At 37.6% G+C, this 22,360-nt stretch overlaps 1 protein-coding gene across 1 annotated transcript in view; it reads left to right on the top strand.

The window, feature by feature from the left end:
• INADL (InaD-like (Drosophila)) overlaps positions 1-22,360 on the top strand; it is a 462,714-nt gene that overhangs the window by 179,746 nt on the left and 260,608 nt on the right. The window contains exon 27 of the mRNA XM_006879774.1: positions 5,713-5,812. Coding sequence (XP_006879836.1) covers positions 5,713-5,812 — 100 coding nt within the window. The remainder of the gene's footprint in view (positions 1-5,712; positions 5,813-22,360) is intronic.

The raw sequence follows: 22,360 nt of genomic DNA, 5'->3' as shown, positions 1-22,360 counted from the left end.
CAAAACACCCTTATCTATTTGCATCTTTCCCCCTTTTTTTCCTTCTGCATTTTAAAATTTGCGTGTCAAGTCCCATTTAGAAATTGTGGCTTTTAATGGAAATTGTGACAAACGTGTAAGTTAATTAGGAAGAAGTGACACATTTTTCATGTTGAACTTTCTTAACCATTAAGATAGCTTATCTTTCCATTTGTTGAATTCTTCCTTTCCTTCTTACCATCTTCTTCCACATGGCATTTTAACCATTTATTTATTTTGAGATATCATAGTGTTCTATTACTATTGTATATTTTGAAATGATATTTTCAATATATTACCAGTGTGTTAAAAAGTAGGAAACCAACTTATATATATTGATTTGACATCTTGTAACTTGTGAATTCATTCTCATATACTTTAAATAATCTTATTTGGAACACTAGGAAAGTGAAAATATCTTTAAAAAGAAAACAAAAACAAACGTAACCATCATGAGCCCACCGTGGAAAAATACCCTTGTTAAATTTTTCATATGGCAACTTGTCACGTTTTTTGCATATATAGTTTGACTCTCAGGCCTGACTTCCCATAAAGTGTCAGGCTAGGCAGATAAACTACCAAGATTGTTTATAACAAAGACATTAAAAACAAAATTAAACAGAATGATAGCCCTGCAACCCTGAGCTTCGAAGAAAAGGTTAAAGAAGTGGATCAGTTTCTAAGTACAAAAAAAAAAGTGAATGAAAACATTAACAGGGAGAAAAGGCAGCAGTGAATTGAACTGTCAGCTGGACTGGCACACCCAGGCCATTTAAATTTTTTAAAACAAGCAGCAACCTGGAAATTGACTCTACTTGCTAAGGACTCATAAGAGCTCATACCTCCAGCTGACAAATCAGAAAGTTTCTGTCTTCCCCTCATTCCTGTGCAGCCTCCCAGTGACTAGAGATGTGGTCATGCCCCACTGCTCCCCATCTGACAACTGATAACATCCCTGTGCCCATGTAGCTCCTGCATTGCGAGGGATGAATCAGGCTCCAGTGCACAGCCACCCCAGAGTTCAGAGGTAGGTGTGCTCTCCACCTCCTCAGACCGGAGGAGCACATAGTGCAGACCAGGTGACTGCACCCAGCTGCTTCCATGCTAGAATCTTCCCAGAGCCAACACCCTATCCGCAGTTATCAGATGGGCCAACAGGAACTCCTTTGGAGAGAACTTGGCATCCTGCACCATCTGCAGTAATTGCTGCTCTGAGCAGGTGCCCACACTGCTCAGACATACAGATATGTCCTGTAGCCCTGCTGCGGGCCGCTTTTCACACATGCTCCAACTAATCAGTGGCAGATGTCCAGCAACACCAGCAAGGCCACCCTCAATTGCTCTCCATGCACAGTAAAGAGAGATGTGTGCACACTTCCATCTTCTACCACACCTACCAGCAGGCATGCTGTGAGCCAGTAAGAGGTATCAATGGTACCAAATCAGAAAGAAAGAAGCTAAGTAGCACACCTTCCCTGCACAGTCAGATATCAGATATAGCAAACCTTATTGTGGTTTATTTGTTATTTGTTTTATTAGAACAAGAAGCAACAATAACAAAAACAGACAAAATTCTGAACATAACACATCAACATAGAATTCCCAGTTAAATATAATAACAGACAAGTCATCTTACTACTGTCAAATCCACTCCGACTCATTGGCCCTCAGGCAGATTTTCTGAGGCTGTAAATCACATGGGAGAAGATTGCCCATCACTCTTCCGAGGAGCTGTTGGTGGCTTTGAACTATGAGCAATGTGCCCCTTTGGATTAGCAGTTTGCCTCTTTACTGTGCCACTTGTTGCTGTTAAGTGCTGTCGAATCAACTGTCACTCATAGCAACCCCGTGAACTACAGATTGTACCTGGCCCTGTCCCGTGCCAGCCTCATCATCTCCAACATACAGTGTTGCAAGCACTGTGTCACCTTGTTGTGGATCTTCCTCTCTTTCACTTTTCACCAATTCACCACCTTTCCAAGCATAATGTCCCTTTTCAAGCAGAAATTTCACCATCCACGCCTCTAAGGAGCACCCTGGTTACAAGACATGTATGCTTGTTCTTTTGGGAGTCCAGCAGATATTCAGTACTCTTAGCCAACACTACAACTCAAAGGCAACAATTCTTCTATTGTTCTTAGGCATAGCATTGGAGGTCCCCAGTATAACAGAATATAACCCTTGGAGACAGTAGACAGTCTCAGTTCATTCTAAGAGATAACACAATAGCCCATAAAGTGAACACACTATAAAATTAGAAAACTTTCCTGAGGACATGATGGTACTAACTGATAAGGAATGGAAAGAATGACATTGAGATACTCTTAACAGTTTGAGAGATAATTTGAGGAAACTACTGAGAAAATCAAGGGAAACATCAAAAGTAAGAGCAATAGGAGAACCTTATTGACAAAATAATTGGACAGTTAAAAACCATACCTCCCCCCCCACCAAAAAAAAAAAAAAGCAATAGAGCTTGGATAGTCTAGTAAGGAGTTGAGCTGCCAACACAAAGGAAGGCAATTTGAATCTGCCCGCTGCTTCAAAGGAGAGAGATCAGCAACCTAAACCCATACAATTTATAGCCTGCGGTTCTGACTCAATAGCACATTGCAAGAACTTAAGTTAGTGTTAAGATTTTAGAAATTTGTAACAGATTAATGCAATGTGTGTTGCAGGATGGGGCCTACAGTGGGCTTCAGAAATGATAATAATTATGTTTATATTCTTCTTTATAGTCATAGATTAAAAATGTACGTTTTAGGTGCATGTTTTTTTTTAAATGTGTAATTATATTACAGTATCTACTTCCTAAACAACATGCCTCCGGAAACTCTGTGAACTTTGATAAATGTTGGTAGGTAATAGAAAGCCTTCAGGCCTTTTCTTCATAGGGTCACAATGAGTTGTGCTCAACTCAGAGGCAATGAATAACAGCAATTGCAACATATTACAATACAGGAACATTACTCCTAGGATCTGGTAGCCTAGTCTGTGGAACGTTGTACTGCTAACCCAAAGGCCACATCACTCTGCCAGTTTGAATCTACTGGTAGCTTGCAGGAGAAAGATGGGCAGTTTCATTTTATGCAATTTATAATCTTGGAACCCTGCTGGAGGGTCAGCCATGAGTTGGTTCTGACTTGACAGCATTGTTTGAGTTTTATATTGTAATAAAGCTGTTAAAGGGGGAAAATTCCCTCTCCTCCCAGAGCTTGAATTCTAGTGGGACAAGACAGACAAAATCATACTCACCAACTGTGCTTTGAAGTAATTTAGAAGCAAGACCTGAAGATGTATAAAATGTGGACTCTTAAAAAAACTTAAAGGAAAGAGATTTTTATTATCACTATTCTGTCTCATTTGTCCAGAACAATGCCTGGCACCTAAAATGCACTCTGCATATATTTGTTGAATACACCAAAATCCAGACTAGTTGCCATTGAGTAGATATGGCTTATGATGACCCTATGAGAGATTTCCAAGAATTGTGCTTTTGAGAATTTTCATGCCCTCATGGTTTACATTTTTTCCATAAGATGTATGTACTTCAGCTTCTCAATGTGATTATCACCAAAGCAGTCAAGGTATAATTTAAAAAAGATTAAAAACATGATTCATGACTTTGAAAAAATATAAAACTGCAAGCTCAGTAAATAGTTAATTAGGGCATCAACAGGTTGATCAGCTTGTTCAAAAAGAATTGAAGAAAACGGTTTATAATTGCTGAAAGAATGGTGAAGAGAGATTTTAATTGAGGTAATTTTAAAGAGCAATGACATGGAGTTATCTATAAAACAGAATTTGGAATTATTTACAAAATAAAAATAATTTGCTTTACTTTCTGTTTTCTAAAAGTTTTCATCTATCCTTTTACAGTTCTAATCTTCATTAAAGTAAATATCTCTCTCTCCCTCATTGTTTTTTACTCCTAGCAAGACTCTGCTGGGTTTCTAGGACTGTAAATTTCTAGACGAGGAACTGCCCATCCTTCTCCTCAGAACCATTAATGAATCCAGCCTGGAATTACATGACCTTTTAGTTAGCAGCACAGCTAAAGCAAACAGCAAGTCCAAAAGGTGCACATCCCTAGAGAATGAAATGGGTTTTCTGGGTGATGTTCCATGAGCAAGGCACTTGAAAGATCTCATGTTTATGGATGGACCCACAGCTGCTGCTTAGCTCTTTTTGTTGAGTCAGAAAATCCAAACAGCTTGGGTAACAACCAGTAGTTTATCAGTTGGCAAATTGTGAATAGGTCAACTATGAGTTACAGCTCAACTGTATACAACAGCTTTATGCTAGAAGAGTTCCTGAGTGATGCAAACAGTTAAGCCCTTGACTACTGACCTAAGTGTTGGTGGTTCAGGTCTCCGCAGAGTCACTGTAAGACAACAGTCCTGGCAATTTGCTTCCTAAAGATCACATCCTTGAAAATTCCAATGAGCAGTTGCCCTCAGCACACATGATGTTGCCATGAGTCAGAATCTGCTCTATGGCAGCTACAACAACGAAGTTACATGTACTTTACTTGAGCCCTCCTTGTCTCAATGACAGCCTCGCCTGCTCACACACATCTGTGCAGTGGGAAGACGTCCTCAGCATCTGGAAACCACTTTTACACCCTGAAAATCAGGACATCCATATTGTGTAATGTAGTGGCAGTATTTAGTGTAAAGATTGATTGCATAAACAGCTTCCTTTTAAAAGTCCAAAACAGTACTATTAGAGAACATTCACATCATTGTAAAAGCTGACTATGCATTTGAATAAGGTCATTGGTATCAAGTCCTGTAACTCAGAGGGCAAGGTTTACTGCAAACAGTTCATTTGCCTTTTCACTTTTAATTTTTTTTTAACTTTTTCAAACAAGAATTAAACAAGAACAGTGATAAAGAATATGGCTGCCATCCCGTTGTTTAATAAACATTGCGTATTTGGCCTCTTAATCCCTGTTAAATTATCTCATTGGATTTTCTACAAGTATACAAAGTACTTCCTTGACTAAATATTATCTGAAGTAAATTTCAGTCCATGCTTTATTTTTATGAATCTCAAACAGTGTTTTCTCTTTTGGAGAATCTATTACGTGCTACCTTTTTGTAATGGACCAGTTATTGTTCACTTATTGAAGTGTATCCTGCCATTAGTGGTTTTGTTCTATAAAGCATAATTGAATGTACTTTATTGAAACCCTGTATACAGCAAACCTTAATACAGTTATTTTGATATTTGTGGAGTGCTTGGATACATCAGCTCCTCTTCTTTTTTGGCAGTTTGGATTTCATTGTAAAATTTGACATGTTTTATTTTTCTCATCGTTCAAGAAGATGTTTCTATTCAGTGAAGGTAACCTGATCATAGGGTTTTATTCTACTGAAGTCTTTTTGAACCATTAGGCTCTATGTTTTGGTATGTAGATTTAAGTAATGCTAATTGGATAATGAAGACAGGTATGTCTGAGATAGTGAGATTAGCTCAGAATAGGGCAGGATTCAGAGCTATTGTTCATAGGGTCCCGATGAGGTGATGAGGTGTAGTTGCTCTCATTGCAACTTTATTTTGCAAATGTTACTTGAGTTGTTTTATTAATAATAATTTTAATAGTGAAATATATTCCTGAATTATATTTTACGTGGTAGTTGAGGATTTTGCAAAGGCGTTTACACTTTTTCTCAAATGTTGCGTCTTCAGAGGCAAGGAACTGCTCCACCACCAATGAAACTGCCCCCACCTTACAAAGCGCCGTCCGAGGATGGTAATGAGGATGAAGAAGAGTGTGCACTTACTGACAGTGAGTTTATTTTTATCATTTCGAGTACAATGCATAGTTTATACTTAATGATTGTTGAAAATTATCAATGATATGACTTAATATTATTAGAATATGTGCATGAATGCTTCTTGCTGAAAAAGAAAATTTACACCTCCTGAACGTTCAGGGTTTTATTCTCCTAAGCTTTTATTTTGACATTGATAGAACATTAGTTGGAATATTAAAGGAAGCTGGTGTTCTCAATCTTATCCATTTTCTTTTTTATCGTATAATTAAAAATTTTTAAGAGTCTAAGAAGGTCTAGGTACAGAAGCTTGACCCATAACATATCAATTTTATGTAAATGTCAGCTCTTACCTGTTTTATTTGACTATATAGAGATGTAGCTAATGCAGAGTAGCCAATGGCATACCGTACCGTATTTCCTTCTTTGGAACTTATTTCATGGTCTTCTTTTGCATTGTTGTTGTTGTTAGGTACCATCGAGGTGGTTTCGGCTAATAGCGACCCTATGTACAGCAGCACGAGTCCCTGCCCGGTCCTGCACCATCCTGAGTCGTTGTCATCCTCACTGTGGCTTCCATGTTTGAGCCCATTGTCTCAGCCACTCTGTTAATCCATCTCATAAGGGTCTTCCTCTTACTCGATAACCCTCTTCTTTTCCAAGCGTGATGCCCTTCTGCAGGGACTGGTCTCTTGTGATAACTTGCCCAAAGCGTATGAGACGAAATCTTGCCCTCCTTGTTTCTAAGGAACATTCTGATTGTACCTACTTCAAAACAGATTATTGTTCATTCTTGTGGCAGTCTGTGGTAAAGTCATATTCTTCAGCAGCACCATGATTTCTTGTCTTGCATTTGCTGTACTAAATAGCCAATCATAAAAATACTTAATGGAGACATTACTTCAAGGACTTTTCCTTTTTCATGTACAGTATAATTAGTCTTGATTGCTAATGGATATGCGCTTTCTCTTTGGAATGATGGGAATGTCAAAATTGTGATGATTCCACAGTTCTGTAAAGCTACTAAAACCCATTGAATTACATATTTTAAATGGGTGAACTTTTTTAATTGAGATTTTAATGAAAGTTTATAGAGAACTTGGATTTCCATTCATTCATTGTTGTACATAAATGGGTGAATTTTTGTAAATTGACTTTATCTTAATAAAGCTTTCGGATTTTGTTTTTAAAGTTATTATTTTTTTTCCCCTCTCTCATATTTTAGCATAGTCCTTTAGTATAGGAATTGAAGAAGTAAAAATTCTTGTTCCAGAACTTACTTACTATACACATATGACCTCATAAGCCTGACCTCTTTTATACACAAATGATCATGCCTACTTTAAAGGATTATGAAGAGGATTAAAATAAAATAAGACATCTATTCTACTACTTAATGAATCTTCAGCAAGTGCTGTTGTAATGTGCCATTGAGTTGAAACTTCCACATAGCTGACCCTCCAACAGTATTTCAAAGACTGCATTTGAGCTCTTTACTAATTAAGCTGATTTTTAAAAACTTGATATGTATGCTGCAATTTTCTTGAACCCCCTCTCAGGCATTATTTTCAGAAATATATTTACCAGATTTTGGTTGAATACTGGTTTTATTAACCATGGTTATAAATGAAACAAAACACTGTATTTCTTTGCAAGATTCCAGTACTTATCACATGAGCCATCAAAGGAACATTCTAGCATAAGAACACATACAGGAAATTATGAGATTGTGCAGTTTAAGAAAAGAGAGGTTCTGCCTTTCAAGAAAGGCTCAGTCACTGAATTTCAGTAGTCAGTTGTGGAATGCTACTGAGAGGATGAGTAAGTGTCATGGGAAAATAGCCATTGAATGCAGCAAAATGAAACTGGTGAGGAAGATAAGGGTTACTTGATGACATAAGCATAGTAATTACCTCACTGTGATAATTAAATGTTGTAACCAGTTAGGCTTGGCTGTCCCCATACTGGTCACCACATTCTTTTTACACTGGCAGGTAGAGATACTCATGTTGTAGATTGCTTATCTCAGGGAATTGAGCTTTTCTTATTATGTTATGATGTCTAAGGATCGTGATTTCTATAAACTTTAATTGAATCCATGTTGCTTGAGTTCTAAACTATGTTCCATATCCCTGTATACCTCTTAATAAAGCATCAGTTCTAAAGGCTTCAGAAATTGTTGATGGTAGGGATTTTGATGTGGAAATTCAGAATTTGTGGTCATAGCAAACTGTTGTGGCATAATCTGTAAGGAGTTTCACCATCAACCTTAAGGTCTCGTCTCTCTGGTGGTTTGAACACACTAGCTTCTCAGCAAGAGAAAAATAGACAATATCTTCTCATGAGATTTGCAGCTGCCCAAAATTACTGTCGGGTCGGCTAGAAATTGTTTTCTACTTGATGGCAATGAGTTTGTTGTGATAATAATACTTAATGTCTAAACTTAAAATACATTTTTTTTTGTCAAATGTTCAGAATCATGAGTTCATGAAGAGATGACCAGGTTTACTAACACATGGTGATTTTCAAATATTTCTTTCTATACTTTTAGTCTTCTCAAAACTGCTGACACACATTTTACTGGCTGTGGAAAGATGTCTTTTTTCCATCAACAGTTTAAATCCTTAATTGAAACTTTGTTTCATCTGCAAGGCTGACCCTATATGGCTTGTCCTTTATTTTGTCTGAAGACATTACTAGTGCTCCCCAGTGTATGTCAACCAAGATTGAAATATCCCTATTGTTAATTTCTCTTCTTAACCATGGCTCCTGTAAATAAAACATAGTCATTCTCTCAAATTTTTATTTTATTTGGCATATAAATTGTGTTTCACACTTTCCTTTATGCACATGGTGTTAAATAGAGTCATTCCCATACATTGTGTTTTATAAAACTAATCCCCATTGAATTATATCTTGAAATTTTTATTGCCACACTTTTAAGCTACAGTTGTGAGTCACACTGGGTAGCAGTGTCTTTGTTTTTTTGTTTTATGTTCATAGCCACAATTTATTGAGTAACTGTTCTGGGTCCATTACATTCTTATCTCTTGAAATGCATTCTCATTTGATACACTGAAGCCCATTTCTGATTTCAACTTAATGTCATCTTTGGAAAATCTTGTCTTTTTAGTTCTATGTAAGTTTCTGTAATTTTTCAAAAATGACACTTAGGGAAAAATAGAATTTTAAATTTTCTTAAATTTCATGAGGCTAATGAGCCTCTATTATCACCTACCACATTTAGTAAAACTCAGCTTTTTTGGCAAAGTAATGACAGGGAAAATGTGACTTATATACAAATATGAGTGCAATGAAAGACCAGGTCAGCCTGTGATACTTTGAATCCATACTGTTTGTGGAGTGTTGGAGCTTTTGTCCAGAATATATTGAATTCTCTTTCCCAATATGACACCTTTCACTTTATCTAAAACTTTTAATCCCCTGCTAGAGAAGTCAGTATCTACAGAAAATCCTGCCTTACTCATTTTCTATACCAAAGGTTAATACTTTTATACTAACCAGGTTTTTCTAACCTGTTGACATTCATTCCTTCAACTGTATTATTTAAACTATGGGGAGCAGAAAGTTTTGGAAGTGAATTTTAATAACTCGTAACAGAATTATCATAAAGAAGCAGTGAAGATTGCACAACAGAGAGTCTGTGAATCAGGCTGGGTCCTGGAAACTCAACATACAATGGAATTGTCTATTATCATCTGATTTTCGAGTAGAACCAGATATGTGAATGAAATCTAGCTCTCTAGACTTCCTGAAGCCCTTAGATTATACTTTAACTCTAGAATGACATACTGTCCTGGGATATTTTGTTTTCCTATGTTAGTTTTTTCTCATAAAAGAGTTGGCTTAATTATTTACTCTGATACATCTTTATGATATTTTTCCTTGACTTCCTCTCAGCCTCACTCATGCCATGTAATAATGTACACTAATAAAAACAAGTAAAACTAACATTTGTAATCCTATCAGTCAAAAATTATTTTATCAGTGCTCGTACCTACCCATTGCATTATTTTTATTCTTTTATTTCAGATTTGTTCAAGGGTAGGATCCTGAAACCTTCTGAAATTTGTCTAATTTGTCAGTCACTATAAGTTTATAGGGAATTATTTTTTAGAGGAGAACTTTATTGATTTATGCTCATTTAGTGATGACATCCTATTTGAAAGATGAATATTTAACATTGTCACCTACTGTTATTTTTCCTTCATTCCGTATCTAAAAGTTTTCATAATTTAATGAAAATAATTTTAAAGTATGTGCCAAACTACGTGCCGAGTAAATGTTCTTCACTGGTGAGCCCAGCAGCTTCTCATAAGTAGCTTCTTTTACTTGTATATTCTTGTGTTGTTTCTAGACTTGGAAATTGGCTCCTTTTCTGTAGTTATTTGGTTGCTTTTATTTTTTTAAATTACTGTGTTCAAGGTGAGGACCCTCCAGTGATCTTTTCCATTTGGTGAAACACAGCAGATTATCTCTCCTGCTGTTTTCTCTTCCCAGAGAGGTGCTGGTTGTCACGCTGCTTTCCTGTGTTCTTGCACACTGCTAGCTCTCTGGTCACCCTGCCCAGCCCTCATCCTGGAGCTTACCTTCCCACTGGGCTAGATTTGTTAAAAAATGGGATACCATTTCTATAATTTGTTAAAGCACATCCTCAGGTGTTTTCTGGGAAAAGAATTGGAGGAGACAAATTCTTTGAGACTATGAAGGTCCAAAAATGCTTTTACTCTTCTTTATCAACAAGGGCATGTAATGAGGCACCAAAGTAATTTTCCTTTCCATTCCTTTTGATTGCTTTCTTTCCATTGTTTTTAATTTTTCTATTATACTTTTCATTTACTATGCAATGGCAGTTGACTCTTTGGATTACAACAAATTATGGCTAACTTTGAGGAGAATGGGAATCACAGAACCCTTGATTGTGCTCATGCGAACCCTATACTCAGACCAGGAAATTGTCCTCAGGGCAGAACAAAGAAACACTGCATGTTTCCAAATCAGGAATGGAGTGTGTCAGGGATGCATCCTGTCACCATACCTTTACAATCTATATGAAGAACGGATCATTTTTTAACCTAATTTTGTTATCCTGTTGTCTTGTTCTAGCTGCATTATTTCCTTGGCTTTCATTTCTAACACTTGTATTTAATCCTTCACTAACAAAACTGTTGTTGTTATGTGCCATCGAGTCGCTTGCAGCTCATAGCGACCCTATGTACAACAGCCCTAAACTCCGCTCTGTCTTGTGCCAATCTCACTGTCTCTGACACTCCCATCCCAATTATCCCAGTCACTGAATCAATCCACCTCATAGAGGACCTTCCTCTCCTGCGCTGTCCCACCACCCTCTCAAGCATGATGTCCCTCTTCAAGGACCGGTCTCTGCTCACAATATGTCCATAGTATGTTAGACGGAGCCTCAGAATCCTTGCCTCCAAGGAGCCACCCGGTTTAACCCTTTCCAGGACGAATCTGTTTGTTTTCCTAGCAGTCCATGGTATTCTCAATACTCTTCTCCTGCACCACAGCTCAAAGGCATCAATTTTCCTTCTATCCTCCTTGGTCATTGTCCAACTCTCTGATGCATAATAAGTGATTGCGAAGACCATAGCCTGTATCAGACGCACCTTAGTCTCCAGAGAGACACCATTGCTCTTCAGTACTTTGGAGAGGTCCCTAACAGCAGACTTTCCCATGACAATGCACCTTTTAATTTCCTGGCTGCTGATGCCAAGACTGTTGACTGTGGAGACAAGCAAACTAAAGCTGTGTACAATCTCAATCTCTTCACCATCCATCCTGATGCTGCCAATTGGTCCAGTGGTGAGAATCTTTGTCTTCTTGACATTGAGCCTCAATCCATATTGTAGGCTGCAGTCCTACACTACAGAGTTGACACTCTGCAGCAGGCGCTACTACAACTAAAACCAATGATAATATCTCACATCTCTGTTTATTTATCTGTTTATCTATCTATCTATCTATCTATCTATCTATCTATCTATCTATCTATCATCTATCTATTTATTTATTTTTGGAGTTCATGACTCATGAATGCAATATTCTAGCCCTTTCTAAGGATTATGTTGTTGTTAGGTGCTGCTGAGTTGTGTGTTAGCCACCCTATGAACCATAGATGTAAACCCTGCGCTCTTCCACACCCTCCTCTCGTCCCTGACACACTTGAGCTCATTGCCACAGTCACTGTAGCAATCCATTTGCTGAGTGTCTTTCTTTCCTTGACCCTCCACCTTTCCAAGCAAAATGTCCCTTTTCAAGGAATACTCTTTCCTAACAAAAGGTCTAAAGTACATGAGATAAAGCTCTGGCATCCTTGCCTCCAAGGAACACTCTGGCTGCAATTTCTCCAAGACACATTTGCTTGTTCTTTTGGCAGTACAAGGAACATTCATTACTCCTTTCCTGCATTACTACTCAAAGGCATCAACTCTTCTTCTGTCATCTTTATACACTGCCAAGCTTTCAGAAGCATAACAGGTAATTGGAAAAATCATGGCTTGAATCAGGTGCACTTTAGTCTTTAAAATGACATAAGTACTCTTCAGGACTTTGGCGTGGTCCTTGACAGCAGACTTTCCCAGTGTTAGCTGTCTCCTGAGCTCCTGACTACTGTTACGAAGAGATTGTGAATCCAATAAGATGCAATTGCTGACAATGTCAGTCCCTTATGTATCTATCATGATGTTGTCTGTTGCCCCAGTGATGAAGATTTTTACTTCTTGGTGTTGAGATGTAATCCATATTGAAGGCTGGAGTCGTTCATCTTCTGCAGCATGCGCCTCACATCTTCTGTGTTATCAGCCCACAAGGCTGTGTCATCTGCATCATGCAGGCTGTTGGAGGAATCTTTAAGGATAGTCTACTTTTTAATTCTTTCCTTAAGCATTAGCGATCCATGTGAAAATGAGACACTAAAAGCTGATGCATGGGCTCACTTTGGTGTGACTGGTGTGTTATTAGGGGAATCCCACATGTCAAATGTATTTGCTTCTTTCCCCCATGGGATTCTTGTTGATTGTCATCAAGTCAAGCATTACTCATAGCAACCCTATGAACAAAAGACCTGAAGCCTTTCTATAACTATCGTCATTTCTCAAAGTTCATAGTCTTTTCAGTGGCATGTTGTCTAGGATGTGAATGCCACTCCTGCTTTCATGGCCTTTTTACTTTCCTCTAATCAGAGTCCTCCACCCTCCTGTGAAGCTGCCCGAGAGCTGAGCACAAGGCAGTGACTCATGGTGGAATTCATTATCCACTAAGTATTTCCCCCCTTACTTTTCCATTTTTATTATAGTATCTTAATTACCCTATCTTTTTTGCAAAGTAAGAATATCTATTCTCTGTTTCAACAGAGGGAAAGAGATCTGGAAGGTCCATGCTTTATGGATACCACTAGCAAGTCCACATGTTTTCACCCATGTATTCCCTGACTTGGAGTAACTGATAGCTGCGAATCCTGAGTGTTCTAGGGCTCATGCAGTGACAGCTCCCTTTCTTTTTATTACCTCAGCTCTAATAGACAAAGTTGTTCTTGAGTCTTAAATTGGCTACCATTCTTATGCTTTTCATTTTCCACATTTGGTTGACATTTATAATTGGCCTTGCTCATTTTCTTTTTTCTTGTAACTTTGAATCTTAAAAAAAAATTATTACGATGTTTGTGAGGAAAGTGGTTACAATACACTTGTGTGATGTATATGTTTAACATTCGAAAATATATAAAATATACTTGGACCAGGTGGCAGTTGTCAGAACAGAGCAAGGAGACACTGCATGGTTCAAAATCGGGAAGAGTGTACTCCAGAGATGTGTCCTATTTCCATACCTTTTCAATCTATATGCAGAATAGATGATCCAGGAGGCTGAGCTATGTGAGGAAGAATGTGGCATCAGGATTGGAGGAAGACTCAGCAACAACCTGCATTATGCAAATGACACAACCCTGCTTGCTGAAACTGAGGAGGATCTGATGCGCTTGCTGCAAAAAATCAAGGACTGCAGCCTTCAATATGGATTGAAGCTCAGCATCAAGGAAACAAATATTCTCACCACTGGCCTGATTGGGGCATCGTAATAGATGGTGAAAAGATTGAAATTGTTAACAGCTTTAGTTTGCTTGGCTCCACAGTCAACATTCTTGGTACCAACAGCCAAGAAATCAAAAGACAAATTGCATTGGGAAAGTCAGCTGTCAGGGACTTCTCCAAAGTACTAAAGAACAACCATGTCAGTTTGAAGATTCGGGTGTGCCTGTTCAGGCCATAGTCTTTGCAATTGCTTGCTATGCATCAGAGAGTTGGACAATGACTAAGGAGGATAGAAAGAGTACTGATTGATGCCTTTGAACTGTAGTGCTGGAGAAGAGTGTTGAATATACCATGGACTGCCAGGAGAAGAAACAGGTTTTTCCTAAAGAGGGTGAAGCCAGGCTGCTTCTTGGAAGCAAGGATTCTGAGACTTTGTCTGACATGCTTTGTGCATGTTGCAAGGAGGAACCGATCCTTGGAGAAGGACATCATGGTTGGAAGGTGGAGAGATGGAGAAAGAGAGAAAGAGACCATCAGTGAGATGAACTGATACAGTGACTGGGTAATGAGGGTAGGTGTGTTAGAGACAGTAAGGTTGGCACAGGATAGAGCAGGTTTCAGGACTGTTTTACATAGGGTTGCTATGAATCTCAAGTGACTCGACGGCACATAACAAAAACAACAAACATATAAGATACGCATATAATTTTTCAGAAGTCTTTGCAGAAAATTCTGATGTTTTCCACTGAGGTATGGGTGGGAAACTTGTCCCATGCTTTTCTTCTTTCTGCAAAAGAAATTTCTGTATTCAAGTGTGAAAGATGACAAAAATGATATATCTAGATCTTTACCTAACTACATCTGTCTATAAAATATACTCAAGCTCATTACTGTTGAGTTAGGCCTAAGTCGTTGCTGAGCTTTTAGTGATTTTTCAGAGGCTGGACATTTCCCAGGGGGAGATTACCCATCTTTCTCTCCCAGAGTAGCAGGTGGACTCAAACTGCCTTTCATTGGCTTCATAGCACAAGAGTTTACTTGTAGGCCCTCAGCTTTCTCTGTGTTTATCTCCACACACAGGTTCACACAGATGCATGCACATGAAAGAAAGAGCACAAGTTGTTATTTACAAATGGTACAGTTTTTAATCTTAGGAAATCTATTACCTAAAATGCAAATTATCTTTTGTTATATGAGTGATACATATGAAAATATCTTTTAATCAATATTATGCCTAGAATATATGACAAAGAAACTTCCTTAAAATAACAAAACAGGCATTTTCTCAGAACAGTGGAATTAGAAATGTAAAGCTTAAGTCAATAAACAATACATTTTTTAAAAATCATATAATCTTTGACACTGTGATGGAATTTATAAATGCTTCTCCCAGAACAATATAAGGAGGTGTGTAGAAACCTTCCCACTTACTCACACTCACACGCATTTTAAGGATCATTTTATCTTCTCTAGTCTAAGTTCTGAAGGGAGTTCTGGTGGCATCATCTGTAGAGCGTTGTACTGCTAACCAAAAAGTATTATGCCTCGTGTAGTTCCAACCCAAGTGGTTGGTTACACAGAAGAAAGATGGACAGTCTCCCTTCTGTCATTTACAGCCTTGTGGAAACCTGTTGGAGGGTCAGTCAAAAGCTGGTTCCCACTAGATGACAAGGAAAGGTTTTCTGAATGGAAATCTTGAAGCCCAATTAAGGCTGCCTGAAATCTAAGTTGATAACCCAAATTTCTTTCTTAATGAAAATATGAAAGTTTCTATTAAAAGAGATCTGTTGGAAGCCCAGTTAAGAATGCATGGACTCCAGATTGATTCCCAAATTTCTTTTTATATGAAAATTAGAACATTTATATAAAAGGCGATCTGAAGAGGCAATTGAGAGTGTGTGTCAAATTTAGTGAACTGAAAGTAAATCTAGGAAGATAAGGATCTTTTGTATTGCTTTTTGAAGTATGTCTAGTTTTGTTATGATGTGATTTGCAAATGAAATGCTGGGCAGTTTTATAAAAGATAATAATGAGAGGGTCAGGCTTGTCCATAGTACTGAGCATCTTCTAAAGTGGTTTTCAGTCTTTTTCTGGAGGCTTTCTGGTTATTTTAAATCAGCTTTTCCTGAACTTCGTACTCTGTCCTTGAAGAGGATGTTTCTTTGCTGTGGGAGGCTGTCCTGTTACACTGTACACTGCTTAGGATCACTTTCCACTAGTTGCCAGTTACGTTCTTTTAACCCTGACATAAACACACTGATTGTGGCAGCCACCAAAAACAATCTTAATGAATCAAAGATAGGCTTACCATAGCATAGTAATAAATTAATATTTTTCCCTTACTGTTTTGACATTATGTTGTTGTTGTTAAATGCTTTTGAGTCGTGGGTGACTCATAGCGACCCTATGAATGAAAGACCTGGACACTTGTATAACTTTTGTCCTTCTCCAGGTTCATAGGGTTTCCAGAGGCAAGCTACTATGGAAGTGGATGCCACTCCTGCTTCCAAGCTTGTTTTAATTGGGGAGCTCCACCAAACACTGTCCACCATGGATAACCATTCTCACATTTGACACATCAGTGTCACAATTTTCAGCTTCACAGAAAACACAAGTTACTTCTGTACAGCAAGTGGATACACCAGGGCTATACAACCTACAAGAATGTTTGACAAAAACTAATTAAAAACAGGCCAGAGGGCTGCGGATTAGAGTCACTCACCTTTGACTTGGGAGCATGACTTTCTGTCGGCTAGACCAACTGATCTCTCTCTATGCTGTATTGTTGTCAAGTACCGTCAAGTCAGAGGCGACTCATAGCGACCCTGTGAATGATAGACCTGGATACTTGTGTAACTCTCGTGCTTCATTTTCCCCGATGAGGGAAGAATATACATGAGCCATTTAAGAAACACTAGTGAGGAATATAGATCCAGATGTTCCTTTGCTTCATGATACTGAACTATCCTACACAATTTATAACATAAATTAATCCCTGTCATCCAACTCACAGAATATAACACTGAAGCGTTAATAAAAGAGTAGACCCAAGTGTCAGCCTACTTTGAATTTTTGTGCTTAAAACATCACAGTTTACTTTTTAATCATTCTCTTATGCTGTCACAGTTTCACTGATTTTATACTTTTTCAGAGGTACCAGAATGATGTTCTAGTATCTTTCAGTTCTTCACCTCTTGAAGACCAACACCAAGTAATTTTTTATTAATTTTAATGAAAGTTCATTAATTCATTCATTGTTGTACTTTTCTCTCTGCCCAACATCCTCCCCCGGTTTGCTCTTCTCTTTGAAAAGTGGAATTCTTTCATTGTTACACAGTCGCTCCCCCAAAGTCCAAGTCCACTCCACTATGCAGCCTTCGTTCTGGACTCCTGTCATGACAATAATACATAAATATATATCCCTTTTAAACAGTTCTCTCCCTCACCTGTTTCAATGCAGTATTATTTATCCCATCTTTCTCAGTCTCCTCCCAACCCTGATGTCCCTCCCATTTTATAACAGTGGCCCTGTGCTGTATTTGAAAGACCAACACCAAATAAAATTTTTAGTTGCATCCAAGGCTAAAATGAAAATTTCAGGATCCTTACTATTTTAGTTTTTAAAAGTGTGCATCTAATTGCTTTGGTGAGTAGAGTTTATGATGAACTTTTCATTTTCAGCTTTATTTAATTCAGTACCACCTGGAGTTTATACACTGTAGTATGCTTTTATATAGAAAAAGAAATGTGTCTTAAGAGCTCAATGAGAAAACAATGTAACTTTCAAAATTGAGCAAAAACTTAAAAAGAGCATTTCACCAAAGAAGATAAATGGCTAGTAAGCACACAAAATGGTGCTTGGCATCATCAGTCATTCGACAAATACAAACTAAAACCACAGCATGTCCACTAAGATGAAATATGTTCTTAACTACCTCTGAGGATACAGAGAAACTAGAACCTTTATACAATATTGGTGTAAAAGGGTATAGTTACTCTAGAAAGAAATTCACTATTTTCTTTCAATGTTAAACAAAGTTTCAAGTGGTTGTTATATACTGTGGAATTGGAGTTGAATCTTATCTAAACCCTGAGAGGGTTTTTAGAGTTTGGAAACCACACAGAGAAGAATATTCATTTTTGTCTTAGAGCAGACAATGGATGTGAACTCCCTGCCTTTGGGTTGGCAGTACAACTACTTACCTACTCTTGTTGTTTTTAAATGCCGTTGCATCAAGACCAACTCATAGCTTCAGCAGGTTTTTCAGAGGCAGTAAATTGCACAGAAATTGACTGTTCATCTTTCACCTGTAGAGAAGCTAGTGGATTTGAACTGTGTGCCTTTGAGTAGCCAGAGCAGTTCCTTACCTCTAGGCCCCCAGAGCTACCACTAGACCACTTTGAGTTTTCCATTCTGTGTCTAGGTATATGCCCATTCCTTACTTAACCTGGTTAAGTGTCAAAGACTAGGTCATTGTAGGAAAATCATAATGGAAAAATGGAGGATGACTACATCAGATTACAAAATGGAGAATAGCTACAGTATTATGTGCCTGCCAGGTTACGTCATTTTGTAGTTGCTAACCCACTAAGAATCATAGTCTAGCCAAGTTTACATATACTCTTAACATCATAGACAGCATGATGTTCACCTTACACCTTGGCATTGCTTACTGCCAGATGCTGGATGTGTTTATTGTTAAGTGGGGAGTGGTATATACTCTAAAAACCATGAAAATTTTAATTCACATCCATGTCTCCACGAAGTTTTTACCAGCATTACCCATAACAATAAAAAAACTAGATGCAAACTAAATTAATGCGTATCAGTTGTTGAGTGGATAAACAGAATGATATAGTGTGTCTATAAATGGAATAATACTCTGCAATTAAAAAAAAGTGTAACATTGATAGGTACTCAGTATGCTAAGTTAAACAAAATAAAATTAGTTGAAGCTTGGGACAGGGAATTATATTGGGCCTGATGAAATTTTTTTGAATAGAGGAAATGTTTTTCAATTAAATGATGATGATACTTGAAAAGATGTATAAATTGACTGGTACCCTCATTACTATGACTTTTAAATGTGACATTTAAGTGGTTTTAATTAGGCTCAATACTGATTGTCAAAATTATTTTAAAATTAAATACAATTTTAGATTTAATCATATATGTGTTGCTGTTATTGTTAGCCATTGTTGAGTTAGTTCTGATTCAAAGCCACACTTTGTACTTTGTACACTTTGTGCAAAATACTGTCCCGTCCTGCACCATCCTCACGTTGGTATGTTTCAGCCCACAGTTTTCACTACTGCACCAGTCCATCCTGTTAAGATTCTTCTTTTTTCTTCAATAGTTAAAAATTTATTATTCACAAAGGGAATGTCTGCACTAAAAGGACAGGGCAAGCAAATAGCAAATTACTTTAAAGAAAGGAGTAAAAGTATCTTAATGTCTTTTTTGGTAGTAATAGCATTTGGGAAGTTTCAAGCTATGTCATCTGGCTGAATAATTTTAAAACATAGCAGCCTGAGACCCAGAGTGATTAATTTGCGAAGAATCATAATATTTGTTATTTGGGAGGCCACCACTAGAATCCAACTCTCGTTTAGTGTTTGGGGTGACATTTAGGGTTCTCCCTTTCGTTGTCTACTTTCGTTTGCTGGTGTTCAATTTTGGCATGGAGTAGGCTCAGTATAAACAAAGACTTTTTTTGGTTTAAAATTTTGTTTACTTTGGTTTGTTATAAGCTCTGTAGTTGAGCTCTGCCTTGCCAATAGATGTCACTACAATCAACAGCAATTATTACTTAGGTGCAAGGGATCGGTTCCCTCAAATAAACAAATAACCATAATGTTCTGGAATAGTATATACATGTTCATTCTGCTGAAAAAGAAATTCAAGTTGATGTTTCCTTTTAAAATTTTACCTTGTTTTGATATTGTATCCCCCCCTTGTTTTGATAATGAGAGAAATAATTATGCAATAATGACCAATTTTTTTTTTCCATTTCATGTAAATAATTTTTTGTTTGTCACACTCTTAATCATCTTTTACTGGACTTAATAAGTCTAAATCTTGCTCCAGTCCTGTTATTGGAAACTAGTTAAATACTTCTTTCTATTTTATTGTTGTTTGTTTATTGTTTTGGTGGGATTTTTTTCCCCTCCCAATCCAAAAACTTATGAAGCTTCAATAATTCCTATAGTTTGGTTGAATTTATCATGTTTAAGTATAAACAATAAGTTATGTGGCCTACAAACTTTTGAGTGCTATTTTAATTCTGTTCTGATTAAGAACATTTACTACAGATAGGAATTGCCAACTCTGAAATAGTTAAAGTTGGCTCTAGGATAATATTTGAATGTGTTTCTTAGGAACTGTTCTGTATTATATGAAATAAAGTGTAAGAACCATTTTCTTAGGCAATTCTGTGAAGCTATGTTGTTTCCATTCCCCCACCCCCAGAAGCTAAACTGGAACCTTGACTGTTTAAATGAAACCTGTACTGTGCATTTGGAATGTTTCTGAGACACCGGTGAATCTCGCTAGGGGATACATACATGTTCAACATGGCTCACCAGTTTCTTTGTGATAATAAAAATGATTCAGTGCTGTGAGCAGTGAGAGAGAATGAGTTGATAACTGCTCCAATCACTTTGGACAGGTTAAAATTGACTGCTGTTTCTTTTTAATTTACATTGGAAAGATGCAACTAATATGATGGACTGTTTTTCAGCAGGGAAAGTGGGTCATTAAAATGATATTGAGGCTGGCTACAAAATAAATGGTTGTATTTATATTGCCTCCTGTTCTGGAAGAGAGCTATCATCCTGATGCAAGCAGTGTAGCTGAGTGTCACCATCGGCAGCGTGAAGCATCCGAGGGTCAGATGTGGGGAACCAGGGATTTTGCTTCTCCCGGCGTACTTTTCTAGGCAGCTTTCACCTACTGACAGATGTGACTGTTCGCTTGCGGGGTGGATTGGAATTAGCTTAATTGATTGCTTTACCTGATAAAAACAGACTGACAGGTTGCCCTTAAGGGGACTGAAATCTGAGGGGAGGGGGGAGAAATAGGCCCAAGGTCGACAGAAGAGAGGACAGAGTCTGTGATGAGAATTTGAGCTGCTTCCAGCCCTGAATGTCAGGAATGCAGATACCCTGAAGGGAGCTCTGGCACAGCAATGGTACAAGGGGGTTTCCCAGGTAAGATTTCTGTTGCCTATGTGGTTTGGGGATCTTTCACAATGCAGTCTTAATGCTGTTTTAGTGGTGGTGCAGAACGGTTTTGTAAAGACTGTAACAATAGTCAGCGCAGGCATTTATCTGAAGTGGGAGAGTGAGGACACATATGCATGTGTGAGGCAATTGTATATTAAAAAGAAACATCTTAAATGTCCTGGCAAGTGCATTATAGCTGGTATTTGTCTTCATAATGTTTTTGAAAAGTAGAGCAGTTTATCAGACTGTCAGGAATATACTAGTAGTTTCAGTGCCAAATTTCCCAGCACTCTTGTTCGTGAAGTATCATTTCCTTTCAAAATTGCAATTGAAAAGTAGATACCCTAAATATTTATTATCATTGTTGTTGTTTGTAACTACATCTTAATAAGAAATAAAAGTGGTTAACATTAAGAAGGAGGTTGGTTTGTTTAATTAAAAAAAAAAAATAGCCATTCAGCATTTTGCTTTATAGGAATGAAAATATCATTAAGGTATCATGTTAGTAAACAAAAGATTGTTTTTCTCTAAATTGTAAAATAGCACCTTAAATATTGCTTGCTAATTGTGATTGAGGTTGCATTCATCTAAATATTCAAATTCACCAGAGGTGGGAGCTTAGGACCTGAACGTGTTATCAGTGGCAGACTTGACAGCATAAGATTTCTGGATCTCTAACATGCAATAGGGAACTCTCTTTCGTGTATGCTTTTGTCTAACTTTAAAAAATTAATTTGTTAAAACCAGAGCTGCTTTTCATCTAAGTAAGATATAGAATATTTAGTCATCATGGAGGAAATGTTTTACTTAGTACTATTGCCTAAGGGAAACAGTTGTAGACCTAAATTGTTAAACATCATTATAGCCTTTTCTTTCAGCAGCGCACGCACAAATTAGGTTATTTCTACTGCAACAGCAGGATATATGCTGCATTCCTGATTTAAGCCAGCACGCTATATCTCTGGCTGTGATGTCAGAGTAATTCGGCAGGAACTTTCTTTGGAATGAAAGAGAATTTCTGCAGGTCTTAGTGTTGGGATCCTGAACTATCTGGTCTTCAGCTTCTGTGATTTTGATTTAGAGGAAATGTCATTGTTCTTAAATCATGCGTCATAGTTTCCCAATACTAACAACTGTCTATAAGGTGCTTTCCCCCCACTGGTATAGTTGGAATTATGTTAAATTGTCAAAAATCAGATTTTCTGTACTTCTCAACTTGTATGGGCAGGAGTGATCAAGAATATTTGTCAGTTCGTCCTGCTTTTCTTA

The sequence above is a fragment of the Elephantulus edwardii genome, unplaced genomic scaffold (assembly GCF_000299155.1).
Source record: "Elephantulus edwardii isolate Elephantulus edwardi_28Jun2011 unplaced genomic scaffold, EleEdw1.0 scaffold00005, whole genome shotgun sequence".
Taxonomy (NCBI): domain Eukaryota; kingdom Metazoa; phylum Chordata; class Mammalia; order Macroscelidea; family Macroscelididae; genus Elephantulus; species Elephantulus edwardii.
The sequence above is the reverse complement of the archived record's forward strand: the minus strand, read 5'-3'. Positions and strand labels throughout refer to the sequence as shown.